We start from the raw sequence: 13,855 nt of genomic DNA, 5'->3' as shown, positions 1-13,855 counted from the left end.
TCAGCTCAGTTCTCCTTAACAGACTGATCCTAAGTCTAACTGGTGTGACCATGAAGTAATACAGGCCTACTGAAGTCCTCCACTGAGCTGGACTTTTAATCCAAGAAATCTGGATATTCCTGTAGATGAGTTTAGTTCCTCCAATATATAATCTCTTACAATCTCAGAAGCACAGCATTCCTATGTCTTTGGAACAGTCCTTACTGAGTTGGGTTCAGTAGCCTAGGAGTTCCAGATGGCTTCATCTAATTGTCTCTGCCCAGATCATATAAGTTGGCCATATATGGCCACCCTGTGAACTGCTCTAGATGCCGAGCTCCAGAAGAACTCTGATTCAAGATTCAGGAAGCCAAGGAACTTGCTTAATTGACTCAGCCAAAAAGCACTGCTAAGCAGCTCTTGCTTTCTTTCCCTTTTCTCTCTCTTGATCTGGTTTGTTGAGTTCTAGCTGTTCTTTTATCTTGATCTACTTGCAGACATTTCATTACCAAACTAGGAAATATGATCAGATGAATATGCAAATATTCATCTGTACAGGAGATTAGAGGATGGGTGAGGAAGATTTTATTTTCAGATTTGCAAAATTGGTGTTGACCTTGTGGGATAAAAGAGATAGAAATAACAACCAGATGAGCTAATTCTATTTCATGGTAAAGCTACATTAAAAAAAAATCTTGCAAGTCTGAAAGTACAGTCATTCCCCCCCCCACACACACACCTCTTTTACATTTTTTTTCTGAGCCTCTTACCCTACCCACTATCCAAATGCAGCTATGCTGTCTCTTATCTTGCTGTTCCCTTGGTAACATCTCTTTGCCCAAACTCCCAAAGCCTGTCCCACATACTATTATACCATGTATCCCTTTCAAACAGCTTCACAAAATTGGAATATTTAGTATGGCAAAAGGGAAATTACTCCAAAACATCAGATGTAATCATATTAATAGCATTACATTAATTTGGATTAGGCCACAGTTGGACTTACTGCATCCAATTTTGGTCACCACGATGTAAAAAAGATGAGCACAGAGAAGAGCAACAAAGATGATCAGGGGACTGGAGGCTAAAACATATAAGGAATGGTTGCTGGAATTCGGTCTATCTAGTTTAATGAAGAGAAGGACTAGGAGTGACATGATAGCAGTGTTCCAATATCTCAGGGGTTGCCACAAAGAAGAGGGAGTCAAGCTATTCTCCAAAGCTCCTGAAGGCAGGATAAGAAGCAACAAATGGAAACTAATCAAAGAGAGAAGCAATCTAGAACTAAGGAGAAATTTTCTGACAGTTAGAACAATTAATCAATGGAACAACCTACTTCCAGAAGCTGTGAATGCTCCAACACTGGAAGTTTTTAAGAAGAGACTGACAGCCATTTGTCTGAAATGGTATAGGGTTTCCTGTCTGAGCATCATCATCATCATCATCATATTATTATTATTATTGTTATTATTATTTTAAAATAATGTCTAAAAATTTCATCGTGGCTTCAACTGTTTTGAAACTGCCACCATATAACATGCTATTCAAAGGTCATGTGAGCCTTTCCATCCCCAGTTAAAGCTCTTGACCCTTTGCTTAAACTGCCCACTAATCACAGGCAGATAATTATATTGAATGTCCACTAAAACAGGATAGCGTTTCAGGTGGCGGATTTTCTCATTTGAAAGAATTGTTAGAATTGGCCAGAACAAGTGCAAACGCAAGAGACATGCACTACAAAGAAGATATATAAGAGGTTCAAGCAGCTAGCAAGTCAAGATTTCCTTACATTAAATTCAATTCCTGGGACTGCAGGGATGTATGTCTCAAATTTAAAATATTATTCTAGGAAATGGCTGGGAAAGGAAAAATCTGTAGGCAGAGGTGTTCATATCTTGAGTGCCATATAGCAATGCAACACAATGAAGCATATGGAACAAAGCTGAATCATCAGTCTTAGGAAGAAAATAGCAACAGATGGGTAGCCTGGCGGCTGCATCATTTTTTTCTCCTTTTAGAATAAAAACTCTAGAATAATTTATGCCTCAGCTGCTCCTGAAAACCCTTTCTTCTGCTAGGGTGCTCAAATACCACAGTACGTGGACTAATTTTATTAGCCTTCCTTTCCTCAAGCTCTGTAAGTTTCCAAAACCCAAGAAAAACATTCAGTTACTTCTAAATAATTTCATTTCTTGTTCCTCACCTATAGACAGAAATCTTGCCAAATTAAAGCAGACTACTTGCACCATAAAACTAGCCTGTCTTCCATAGAATATTGTATATTGATCAGGTCAGAAGGAGGGCTGAGAAAATATCTATAGACCCCTCACATCCTGGACATAAACTGTTTCAACTCCTCCTCTCAGGAGACTGCTACAGGGCATTGCACACCAAAACAACTAGACAAAAGGACAGTTTTTTCCCCTTGTGCCATGACTCTGCTGAACACCTAATCCTCACAGTATTGTTTTATGTCTATTTACCCATGTTGTATGGTTGTAGTATTATTATCCTTCTCATCTTCTCTACTAACCCCCTCTTATTGATATCATATTATGATTATTATTGCTGTTGCTTTGCATGTACACTGAGAGCTTCTGTACCAGAGATAAATTCCTTGTGTGTCTAATCACCGTTGGCCAAATAAAGCTATTCTATTCTATTCTATTCTATTCTATTCTATTCTATTCTATTCTATTCTATTCTCTGGGAATTATTAGGGAGGAGCTTCTTCACCCTCTTTCTCTCACACAAACTATCTAAACTGCATTGTCTCTTGCTCCTCTGGAATGCATTCCATTCCTCTTGGGACTCTGGAGATCATTCCATCAAATCTTTCCACTCTTAGCTGCACAACTAAGTTGGAATTTCTAAAGAAACATCAGTCTGCATTCATTTTAATCTTTCTTTATTGGCATTATATCTAAATGAAAATATGAGGAAAAGCTTGTTGTCTCTTGGTCCTCTGGAAAGCAGTTTCTCCCATCTGGGAACCTGGACAACATCTTTTTGGAACCACAACTCCCAGAATTCCCAGTCATCAGTTAGGATTTATTAGACCCCCCCATACTTCTAGAGGGCAAGAGTTGGAACTTCATTACATTAAAAAAATGATGATGCTTAACTTCTAAAATATTTTTAATCATCGATTAATAATGCATAAATAAAGCAATCTTGCCTGTTAGGTTTCTGTTCCAATAACTTATTTTTCTCACTTTTTATAAATGATTTATTAATTATATATTTCTTTTTCGCAAAAACCAGAATCAAATACAATTCAGCACACAAGAACTTGGGGATTAAAACAAAGACTGGAGCCAAAGAAACAGGACAGAGAATACTTTCTGTCCAGAGTGTAACAATTGAGAAAATAATGAGCTTAAGATATAACAAAACCAAAAAGGGTACATAATTATTTTTCTAAAAAAAATCTCTTTATAAAGTGCATCAGTAGAAAATATGCTTTGCCTCTAACAAGCACACCGCATGCTTGTTCATACTTGCTTCTATTTTATGGAATATTGACGTCTCCACACCATTCTAATTTATAATAAAGCTGTAGCAGTCTCAAGCAGGAAACTTATTCTTTTCTTTGAAGCTAACTTTTTGAAATGCAAGTTTTTATTCTGAAAACAAAAGTTATTTTCATATTTTTTTTAGAAAATGCATTGCAGGGTCCAATGTTCCAGAGATGCTTTTTCAAGAGACAAATCATTTACTGATCATTAAAACAGTTATCCTTTACTTCTTACTTGGAGTTCTCTTCTTCCAGGAAATTCTAAGTTTAATGCTCTGGGGAAATTAAGTCCCCTCTTTTCTCAGTCTCAGTCCAACAACTTTTCTTTCCATTTCTTCTTTCAGTTCTGCCTTTATATGAAACAAGAATCAATTTTTAACTGACAGGGCAAGAATGCTGTGAATTGCTCAGCATCATCTGGTGTACATCAGTGCAATCTCAGTTATGGAGGATGATTTTTACCATGGTTTCTACACACATTGGACTATGCATGTCTATGAAGATTCTCAGTCATCCAGGTCATAGTTGTCCCAAAGGTGCATTTTCAAGAGGCAATTGGACTTCCTTCATTTTTCCTTGAAGATGTTTGGTTGGCATCCAAGAAGCTTCTTCAGTTCAAGAAAAAAACAAAGAAAGTCCAATTGCCTCTTGAAAAAGCACCTTTGGGACAACCATGACCTGGATGACTGAGAATCTCCATAGATATGCAGACTTCAATGTATGTAGAAACTGTCATTATGGAGTTTTCAGCCAGGAAAATGGTAGAAATTATCCTCCATAACTGAGATTGCACCCATGTTCACCAGATGTTGCTGAAAAACAATTCACAGCGTTCTTGCCCTGTCAGTTAAAAATTGATTCTTGTTTAATATAAAGGCAGAACTGGAAGAAGAAATGGAAAGAAAAGTTGTTGGACTGAGACTGAGAAAAGAGGGGAATTAATTTCCCCAGAGCATTAAACTTAGAATTTCCTGGAAGAAGATAACTCCAAGTAAGAAGTAGTAAAGGATCACTGTTTTAATGATCAGTAAAATTATCTTTTTAATGACCTTTCAGTTCTAGCCAGGATTTGCATTGCATTCCAAATCACTGAGGAATCTACCAGCAGAATCATAGTCGCATAGAAATGAAAGGAGCCTGTAATAGGTCCACATACATCTCTACCCTTGATCTGAGAGGAATTCATAGGAACCGATTATAAATTATTGTTACTAATCTCTTCAAATGTGAAATACAATCAGCTGTGCTCTTTGTCATGACCCTGTAGCCAGCGAGATGCTTGTTTAGCAGAACTGCCCTATTCCTACTTTCCTATGGAAGTTTGGCTTTAATTCCAGCCAGCTGTTGTTGACCATGTCTCCATTTCTCAAACAGATGTCCAATTTTGGGAACAGCAGCCATGCAGGTGCCAAAAAAATAAGACTGGAAACTATATGGCCAATGTTAAGAGCTAGATTGATGCACAATTCATTGCTCTGTAGATAGCAAGAATAAAAAAGCACCAATTGCTGGGGGAATACTTCTGAGTACTTGGTTTAATGCCAGAAATAACACCCAATAAAATAAAATAATTCTTTTTCCTTATTATTTGGAGTGCCTCTTGGTTTGCTTCAGGGTTCAAGCTGACAAGAGAATCCAAGAAAATGTAGAAAGGGAACAAAAGTTGGCAGGAAAAAAACTGATGGTGGAGGTTGAGGAAACAAATGGGAGGAGAAAGAACTTTTGAGGGAAGATGTGCTGGCCAGAGCAGAATTTTTAAATTAAAAGGTTTTTTTTTTAGCTTGCTGGAAATCAAACAATCAACTAGCAGCTTTTAATAATATATCATGCTGGGAAATATCTACAAAGATAAAACAAGTGTCTATTCAGTACATCATCTCACTGTTTTCAGGTCTCCTCAGGAGGGAGCCTAGAGTAATGCCAGCTTCAATTTTCTCCTTCACATGAAATAATAATGTATTTATCTCAAGCTTCAAACCAATTACGGTGCAGAATATCCAAAACTGTTCAAGCTATTTTGGTATTTGGTAATGGAAACTTTAATAAACTTCTTATCCTTTGTTTAGAAATTAAAATAGACCAGTTACCTTAAGTGGTGCATATTCCTTAGATGCATGAGATCTAAAACTCTATAAAAATAACAATAGCAATAGCACTTAGATTTATATATTTCTTCACAGTGCTTTACAATCCTCTCTAAGCAATTTATAGGGTCAGCATATTGCCCTCAATAATCTGGGTTATTTACCAACCTTGGAAGGATGGAAGGGTGAGTCAACCCTGAGTTGGTCAGAATCAACTTCTGGCAGTGGGCAAAGTTAGCCTGCCATACTGTATTCTAACCACTATGCCACAGTGCAATAATATGGTGCCTCTTTGTGACACATGCTGAGAAGTCCTTTGGTGGCCATTTCAGACTATTTCATGGTAGTTCCTTCCTTGAACAAAAGGAGAAAGAATGCACATGGGTGTGTACCCCATGGACTAGCTCCTTATCATTCTCATCTCATATGAGCCGAGGTGGCGCAGCAGTTAGAGTGCAGTACTGCAGGCCACTTTAGCTGACTGTGTTCAGCAGGTCAGCGGTTCAAATCTCACCGGCTCAAGGTTGACTCAGCCTTCCATCCTTCCGGGGTAGGTAAAATGAGGACCCAGATTGTTGGGGGCAATGTAAATATATATATACATTGCTTACTGGTGTACACCACTTAGAGAGTGCTTGCACTTAAAAGCGGTATATAAGTCTCATCAATCTCTGCCCTTCCAAAACACATCATGCGCCGTATCTTATTACTGGGCTCTCAGCTTATTCATAACATGTTCAGAAGGGGAGAGGTCTATGTGTATCTATCATAATCCAACAAGAATTCCTTTCAGCAAAGTAGGATCTTGATCTAATCAGAGTCTGGCATATGAGGTGCTGTCCCATCAAGTTGGGATAACACTGGGGAACCAGATGTCTCTTTTAAATTTATTTGCATATTATATGGTTGTGATGCTCTGAAATGCTTCTCATTCAGCTAACAATATTAAGAAAGATTAGAAGAATTTACAGAAATGTTATGACTACTGTTTAATTTTCACAAATTTTATCATTTTTTTTCCACACACATAAAACTTCAAAAGGAATTTTTTGCAGATGTGGACATCCCAGGAGTATATAAATCTTAAAATAAAAAATAATATATGATTATATTTAAAATGGAATTGTAGGATAATGAAGGAAAGGAGGGGAAGATGGAAGGGGAATGGAGAGGGAGATGGCAGGGGAAGAGAAGGGAGGGAGAATAAAGGAAAGGAATGAAAGAGAAAACAAGAAAGGGGAGGACAAAGGAAAAGATCAAGAAAGGTTTTGGAAGAGACACAAGACCAATTTACAACTCAGAATCTGCTTGATGCCAGCTGCAAAGAGTTTGACATTGCACAAAAGACACAGCAGCTGTTCAGTTTAGTATGAAGGAGCTCTGCTATCATAGGCAAGGAATGCCTGCATCCCACACTTACACCTCTTACATGTTCATACTTATAACTAGATAGGTGGAGTAGTCCTTCATGCAGTTTCTGCTACCCTATAAAGCAAATCCTGCTGTTCTTGCTTTATGTCAAGAACAACATGGATCCTAAGTACCATATTGCATTATAAAATTGCAGTAAATAAGTAAGAGCATTGCAGTAAGTAAGTAAGAGCATCCTGTCATACAGCATCACAATCTGGGTTGGAGGCATCACTGCTTCAGACAGGAAGGCGGTGCAGAGAGTGGTGAGAATGGCCGAAAAGACCATTGGCAGTTTCCTCCCTCCCATCCAGGACATAGCACAGAGGCGTTGTTTGAGCAGGGTCCGTAAGATTATCTGGGACACTACACAGCCTCTTCAAGACCTGTTTTCCTTGTTATCTTCTGGGAGGAGGCTTCATGATATCCATAGCAGAACATCCAGATTCAGCCATAGTTTCATTCCATACAGCATTAACCTTGTGAACTCTCAAGTTTCCTCCTTCCGTTATATATTCAAGATGGACAGTATTTAATATTTATTTGCTACGTATATGTAGGGATGTGGGTCTATACATATGTTGTTCATACTATGTTTAGGTGTGTGTCATGTATGTATTTCACTTTGATTTTTGGACTCTTTTTCTATTTATTTTCAGAGTATTGAAGTTCATTGGAGAGGGAAGCAAAAAAACAGCAGGTGCTCCATCAACACACAGGTGTCCCAAAACATGAATCATGGAGCTTCTCTGTCAAACTAGTTCACGTCTTGAACTGATTGCTCCCATCATTCATAGAATTCTTCTAAGCAAGACAGACTATAAAAGGCTTCCTGTCCCAGCAGTACTTTGTGCTCTTCCTAAATTTAACTATGCTCTTGAAGTTTTTTAATTGCCTTATCTTGACTTTGAGCTACTTCCCCATTGCTGCTCCAGTTCTGATTTGCTTTCTGGTCCTGATTTTCTGCTTGCTTTTCTTCATCCCACTTTATGATCCTCCAGCTATGCTAAGTCAGACAAAATCTATATAAATAAATAAAGCTATCCAGGCCTTTGGAATATTGCATCCAATTTTGCTATACTGTAGTCACCAAAATTGGGTGCAATATTCCAAGTGTGGTCTTACCAAGGCATTATAAAGTTTTACCAACACTTCACATAATAGAATCAAAATCAGGTGAAGAGTTAGTATCACTTTATAATGCCTTGGAAAGACCAGACTGGGAATATTGCACCCATTTTTGGTCACTACAGCATAGCAAAACTCTAGAAAAAGTTCAAGGAAGAACAACAAAGAAGATTAGGGGCCAGGAAGCTAAAACATATGAAGAACATTTGCAGGTATATGGGTATATCACGTCTAATGAAAAGAAGGAGTAAGGGTATCATGATAGCACTCTTCCAATATCTAAGGCGCTGCCACAAAGAAGAGTGGGTCTACCTGTTCTCCAAAGCACCTGAAGGCAGGATAAGAAGCAATGGTTAGAAATTAATCAAGGAGAGATCCAACCTAGAAATAAGGAGAAATTTCCTGGCATTTAGAACAATCTCATTTAGAACAATGAGTGGAACGGCTTGCCTTCAGAAGTTATGGGTGCTCCATCACTAGACGTTTTTAAAAAGAGATTGAACAGCCATTTGTCTAAAATGGTAAAGAATAGAATAAAGCTGGAAGGGACTTTGGAGGTCTTCTAGTCCAGCCCCCAGCTTAAGTGGGAGAACTTATACCATCTCAGACAAGTGACTGTTTATCCCAGTGGTGGCGAACCTATGGTACACATGCCAGAGGCAGCACTCAGAGCCCTCTCTGTGGTCACGTGTGCCATTGCCCCAGCCCTGCCTCCTCCCACAGTCCCTTCCTCACCAGCAGCCCCCCCCCGGAGAGTTGCCCCTTGGTGCAGCCCATGTGGAGCAGCGCAGCCAAGGACATGGCAGCCGGGCAAGACTCTGCCCTCACGCCCCGTCGTGCGCAGATGATGCTGCGGGGCACGAGCGGAGGGCATGGCTGCCATGATGCTGCTGGGCTGCCTGGGTGATCTGCAGTGGGCCGTGGAGGTGGTGGGTGGCCTTGTGGGCGGGTGGCAGAGCGGGGGGGTGGAGCAGGGGCAGGGGGCAAGGTGGGGGCGTGGTGTTTTTTGGGCACCTGGTCTCTAAAGAGACTGGTCTATCCTCTTCTTAAAAATCTCCAGTGATGGAGTGCCCACGATTTCTGGAGGCAAGCTATTCCACTATTAATTGTCCTCACTGTCAGAAAGTTTCTCCTTAATTCCAGGTTGCTTCTCTCTTTGATCAGTTTCCAACCATTTTTTCTTGTCCTGCCCTCTGGAGCTTTAGAGAATAATGTGAGCCCCTCGTCTTTGTGGCAGCCCCTCAAATACTGGTTTCCGGCTTGAGCAGGGGGTTAGACTAGAAGACCTCCAAGGTCCCTTCCAACTCTGTTATTTTGTATTCTATATTTCTATGTTTAGAAAACAAGAAGAATCACACTATTGCAACAACCTGAACAGATAATTTATAGGGTATCTATGCCTCTGATAAACTGATACCGATGAGTTGTGATTCCTCTTCCTTGGACAATTTGGCATTTTTGCTTCCAAAAATAATAGCCTTCACTTTCATAACTTCATGATCATGATCATTCCATATTCCTTAGAATTTAGTTTAATCTATTTAAGACTTTGATTTTGCTTGCTAATAGCCTGGCAATCTCTGCATTCTTTTGCTAGCTTAATAAGCAAAGCTGATTTTTCTGAACCCTCCATTTAGCTCAACGTCTTCAGATAGGATTTCCACCACAACTAGGAGCCATGCTCTCTAAACAAAGAAATGGGTGAAGAATAAACAAATTATTTTAATTAATTAAAATCACTCTAAGATAAATACTGTACATATAATTAGTATGATTATACTGTATGTCACCAGTTTTTCTTTTTACAAGCCCCAGAATTCTCTCTTTCATTTTAGAACATTGAGATCCCAAGTCCCTAGCCTTCAACATTTCATTTGGCAATAGAACTTTAGATGTCCTGCACAAACGCAATAAGCAAGGCAAGCCATTCATTTCCACAAGCAGTTAGAAAGGAACAGCTGGTGCTGGCCGATGTTGCCCATGATTAAATTCAGAAGGAATTTGACACATAAAGCTGGAGCATCGTAGTTGGGGGACAATGAATTCTCTTCCTTCCCCCCCCCACTGAATATGTGTTACTTTTGCAGCCCATCGCGCTTGAAGCCAACCTTCATATAATCCAATCCTATAAGTTATAGACTTCGGATTCACTTAAACATTGTAAAATATATATTTAAAAAAGAATTTAATTCATGAAGCTTAGAAAAGATTTGAAATGAGTCTTTTGAACTCCTAGAAGCCAGAAAAGTTTAGTGGACAAACAGTTATCCTTAGCTGTGAGAGGCTTTGTCACATCTGAACCACTCATGTTAAAAACCTATTAGAAATCTGGTATATTGTAGTGACAGATCAAAACACTGTACCACTCTAGGCAAAGCAATGAAAGGTTCTCACTCCTGTCTCTAAGTCAAGCATAGTCTCCAAGCTTGGTCCAGTTAATCAGTCAGGCACTGGAGGCAGAAAATCCCACTAGTACCACATTATGAGAGGGAAAATATGTCAATAATATTTTAATAGCTGGTAATTTCTACCCTTCCAACGAATTCAATTCAGTTTTCTGAAGCAACTACCATTTATTGCCTAATGATAAAGCCATTAGAACATGGGTGCCCAAATTTTTGGCTTGCCTTGTTTATGGTCTTGTGGGGCCACATTACTAGCCAACTAGGGCCACATGCAGTCAATGGCCTATACTATAGGCTGGACATGCCTGCATTAGAAGAAAATATTTGTAGCTCCGGGTTCAACTATGGGGTTCTTGGTGCCCTTTGAGCTTGATTATTTTCTTGAAGATGTTTCATTACCCAATTAGGTAACTTCATTATGCTAGAAGGGAGTGGGGTTTGCTCTCTGTTTATATACAAATGGCTTGCCTTACCAGTGTTGGTGGGAGATTTCTTGGTGTTCTTTGATTAAACTGATATATCAAATGAATAAAATTCACAAGGGAAGAAGAAAACAACAAACGCACCACCTTTCCTGGATATTCTCATCAGCAAAGTCACCATGGTTACCTAATTGGGTAATGAAATGTCTGTAAGAATATAGCAAGCTCAGAGAGCACCAAGGACCCCATGGTAAAACCATTACCATGGTTAAATTCCATCTGCAAAGTAGTTCTTTTTGGGCAGATGAGAAAAAGATGTATATATTTATTCAGTCACTCAATAATAGTTTGAATTGTAAAAAAAAAAATAGTTTGAATTGTGACCCAGAAATTCTGCTAACTCAACCCTAACTTGGTTTGAAGTCCACCTAATGACTTAGCCTTCAATAAACTCTCCAGAAAAAAACAGTCCTGTTTATGATTCACATGAAAATGGTATTTTGTAAATCCACAGTTGAATAATTTTCCCATTTTCAGCATCATCAAGAAAATAACATTAATATACTTCTCCATCACAAGTGAAATGACTTTTACTGACTTCTGTTTCCCACATTTCTACGTTATAAAAAAAATGGATATAGTTGCCAGGAACTATTCTGAGTGAAGCAAAAAGGTCCAGAATTGTGATACCTTCCCAAGCAGAGATGATGGTTCACATACTGGGTTAACCAGATTGTTTTCATAATGAATTTATTTTGACAACAGCAAGGAAGCCTGTTTGGACCATATGAATCATCCCAGTTAACTCATGCAGTTCTTTCTCACAGTTAATTATTGCTTTTTTTATTAAGATCATTGCAAAGCACTCATTTCCAAACAGTAGGGCAAAAAAAGCCCAGTGAATTTCTTTGCTTAATAATTGCATGGCAATATTTGAATAAACCACTTTAACTATAAGGGTGAACTATTCAAATTTTTGAGGCAAAAAGCTGTATTTTGAACAATTCAAAAGATTCATAAGAAACTTGAATCTGGATGAGGTAAAAAAACAGCTATTTCTATTATAACTATATTATTCCCTTTTCTGCTTGTCTACCCAATTAACTTTTAAATACAAAATTGAGTATTCATTTGTACTGTGGATTTTAGAGGCTTTTTTAGATTTCCAAAGAAGGTTATTATGGATGCCAAAATACTGGATTCACCAGCTTACTGTAACTGGAATATTCCCACTATCCTTATTCTCTGCCATCTTTGTTACAGCAGTTATATTAATAGATCATTCCCTAAGGCCTAATCTTTTATGAAGATAGCGCCATCTTAAATATACGGGACAATTCTAGCAATCACACCACCCTGAAAACTGAAATTTGAGAGAAATCTCCATTTTTATATATCATTATCTAGCCATGTATAAGTCTCAGAGGTTAGACTTTATAATATTTTTAATTTAAAAAACATCTCAAATGGACACAAATTCACTTAATTAAAGTGAAAGTATGCAACTCTTCACAAATCTCCTTTTATTGTAATTATTTCAAAATAATTTCCAGTAATTGTAATTATGAAAAATAATTATCTTAGAAAGAGAATGTCTTGACATGATAGGGCCAGCTGGAAAGGATGGAATATTCTGAATTGTTGCATGCTTGTTATTATTTCTAAGCATCAAATAAAACAGGAAAGGTGAAACAACCAGATATCCCTCTTCCTCTCAAGATCAAAGTACAGATCACCATTTTTTTGCGTCCAGTTGCAACAGGAAACCAATAAGTTGCAAAAAAAAAAAAAAAAAAAAAATGCAAGAAAAGGTGAGGGGGGGGGAGATGCTCTTAGCTTCTTCATTTTAATTAGATTATCAAGCAACACATTTTGAAAGTATATACAGTACATGTGTACCATTCACCCCGCAATTCCGTTGCTTATCTGTCCAGGTGTCCCGCTGTTTTCGCAGAGTCTTCTGGATGACATTTGTCTTGTAGATTATATGTGGATGTGCCCCTTCTTTTGATTCATATTTCTTCACTGGTTCAATGAAGTAGTCTCCATCAGGCAAGTGGAAGTAACCAGTCTAAGAAGAAATATTTGAATGTCTTGTAATAAAACAATCTGAAGTTGCACATACACACCCATACATATTTACTCACATGCAAGCACAAAACTGATGACAAGTGACCATTTTGGAGGTTAAAGCAGAAACTTGGATTCTGAAGCAAATGTACTCTGAGCAACAATTACACTGCTTGGAAAAATTATACCAATCTGTTTCCAGATTGAAAGGCAGGGCTACAAGCTTCAATCTGATTGTGAAGTCCAACATGACTGAGGATGTTGCTCTACTGCCCTTGCTCTGCAAATTTATAAAAAATAATGGCTAAAGTTGGCTCATGTTTTCAAGAATGTCATTGTCTCTAACACCAAGAAATACTTGATGGCTTTGAAGTTAATGTCTCAGAGCCAACTTTAGATAGAACTCAAAAGCTCTACAGAGAACTTTCAGATCTGCTCTAGTCAGTGGGACGGGTGGAGCCCACCATTTTGCTATGATATTCTCATATTACAATTGCATTTCATTACAGTGAACAAAATCCTGGACTAAGTATTACATTGTTAATTCTTTAGCAAAGTTAAAATCTGTTTCCCTATTTCACGGGTAGGCAACCTTGGCTCTTTTATGACTCGTGGACTTCAACTCCCAGAATTCCTGAACCAGCTATTTGTTTACGGTGTACAGCTGTTCAGTAACAATTTCAACACTTTATCTGAAACTGCCCACACATTTGGAAAACATGAATGAAAATGAGGGATGAACATAAGATCCTTTAATGAAATTCACCTTTTTGATATTGGATACGATTCTAATAGAAAGCAAAGAACCACTAGCAGATGGAAAATCAATCTATTTTTGTT

At 38.2% G+C, this 13,855-nt stretch overlaps 1 protein-coding gene across 1 annotated transcript in view; it reads right to left on the bottom strand.

The window, feature by feature from the left end:
• Nucleotides 1-13,016, bottom strand: part of ADAMTS12 (ADAM metallopeptidase with thrombospondin type 1 motif 12) — a gene marked incomplete at its 5' end in the record, with an annotated part of 94,184 nt that extends 81,168 nt beyond the window's left edge. Inside the window, one exon of the mRNA XM_039353057.1 lies at nt 12,845-13,016. Within this exon, the coding sequence (XP_039208991.1) occupies nt 12,845-13,016 (172 nt within the window). The remainder of the gene's footprint in view (nt 1-12,844) is intronic.
• Between the last annotated feature and the right edge of the window lie 839 nt (nt 13,017-13,855).

This window comes from Crotalus tigris, unplaced genomic scaffold, assembly GCF_016545835.1.
Source record: "Crotalus tigris isolate CLP2741 ecotype Arizona unplaced genomic scaffold, ASM1654583v1 scf7180000018490.839948, whole genome shotgun sequence".
Lineage (NCBI taxonomy): Eukaryota > Metazoa > Chordata > Lepidosauria > Squamata > Viperidae > Crotalus > Crotalus tigris.
Note: the sequence above shows the minus strand (reverse complement) of the source record. Positions and strands in the feature narration are given on the sequence as shown.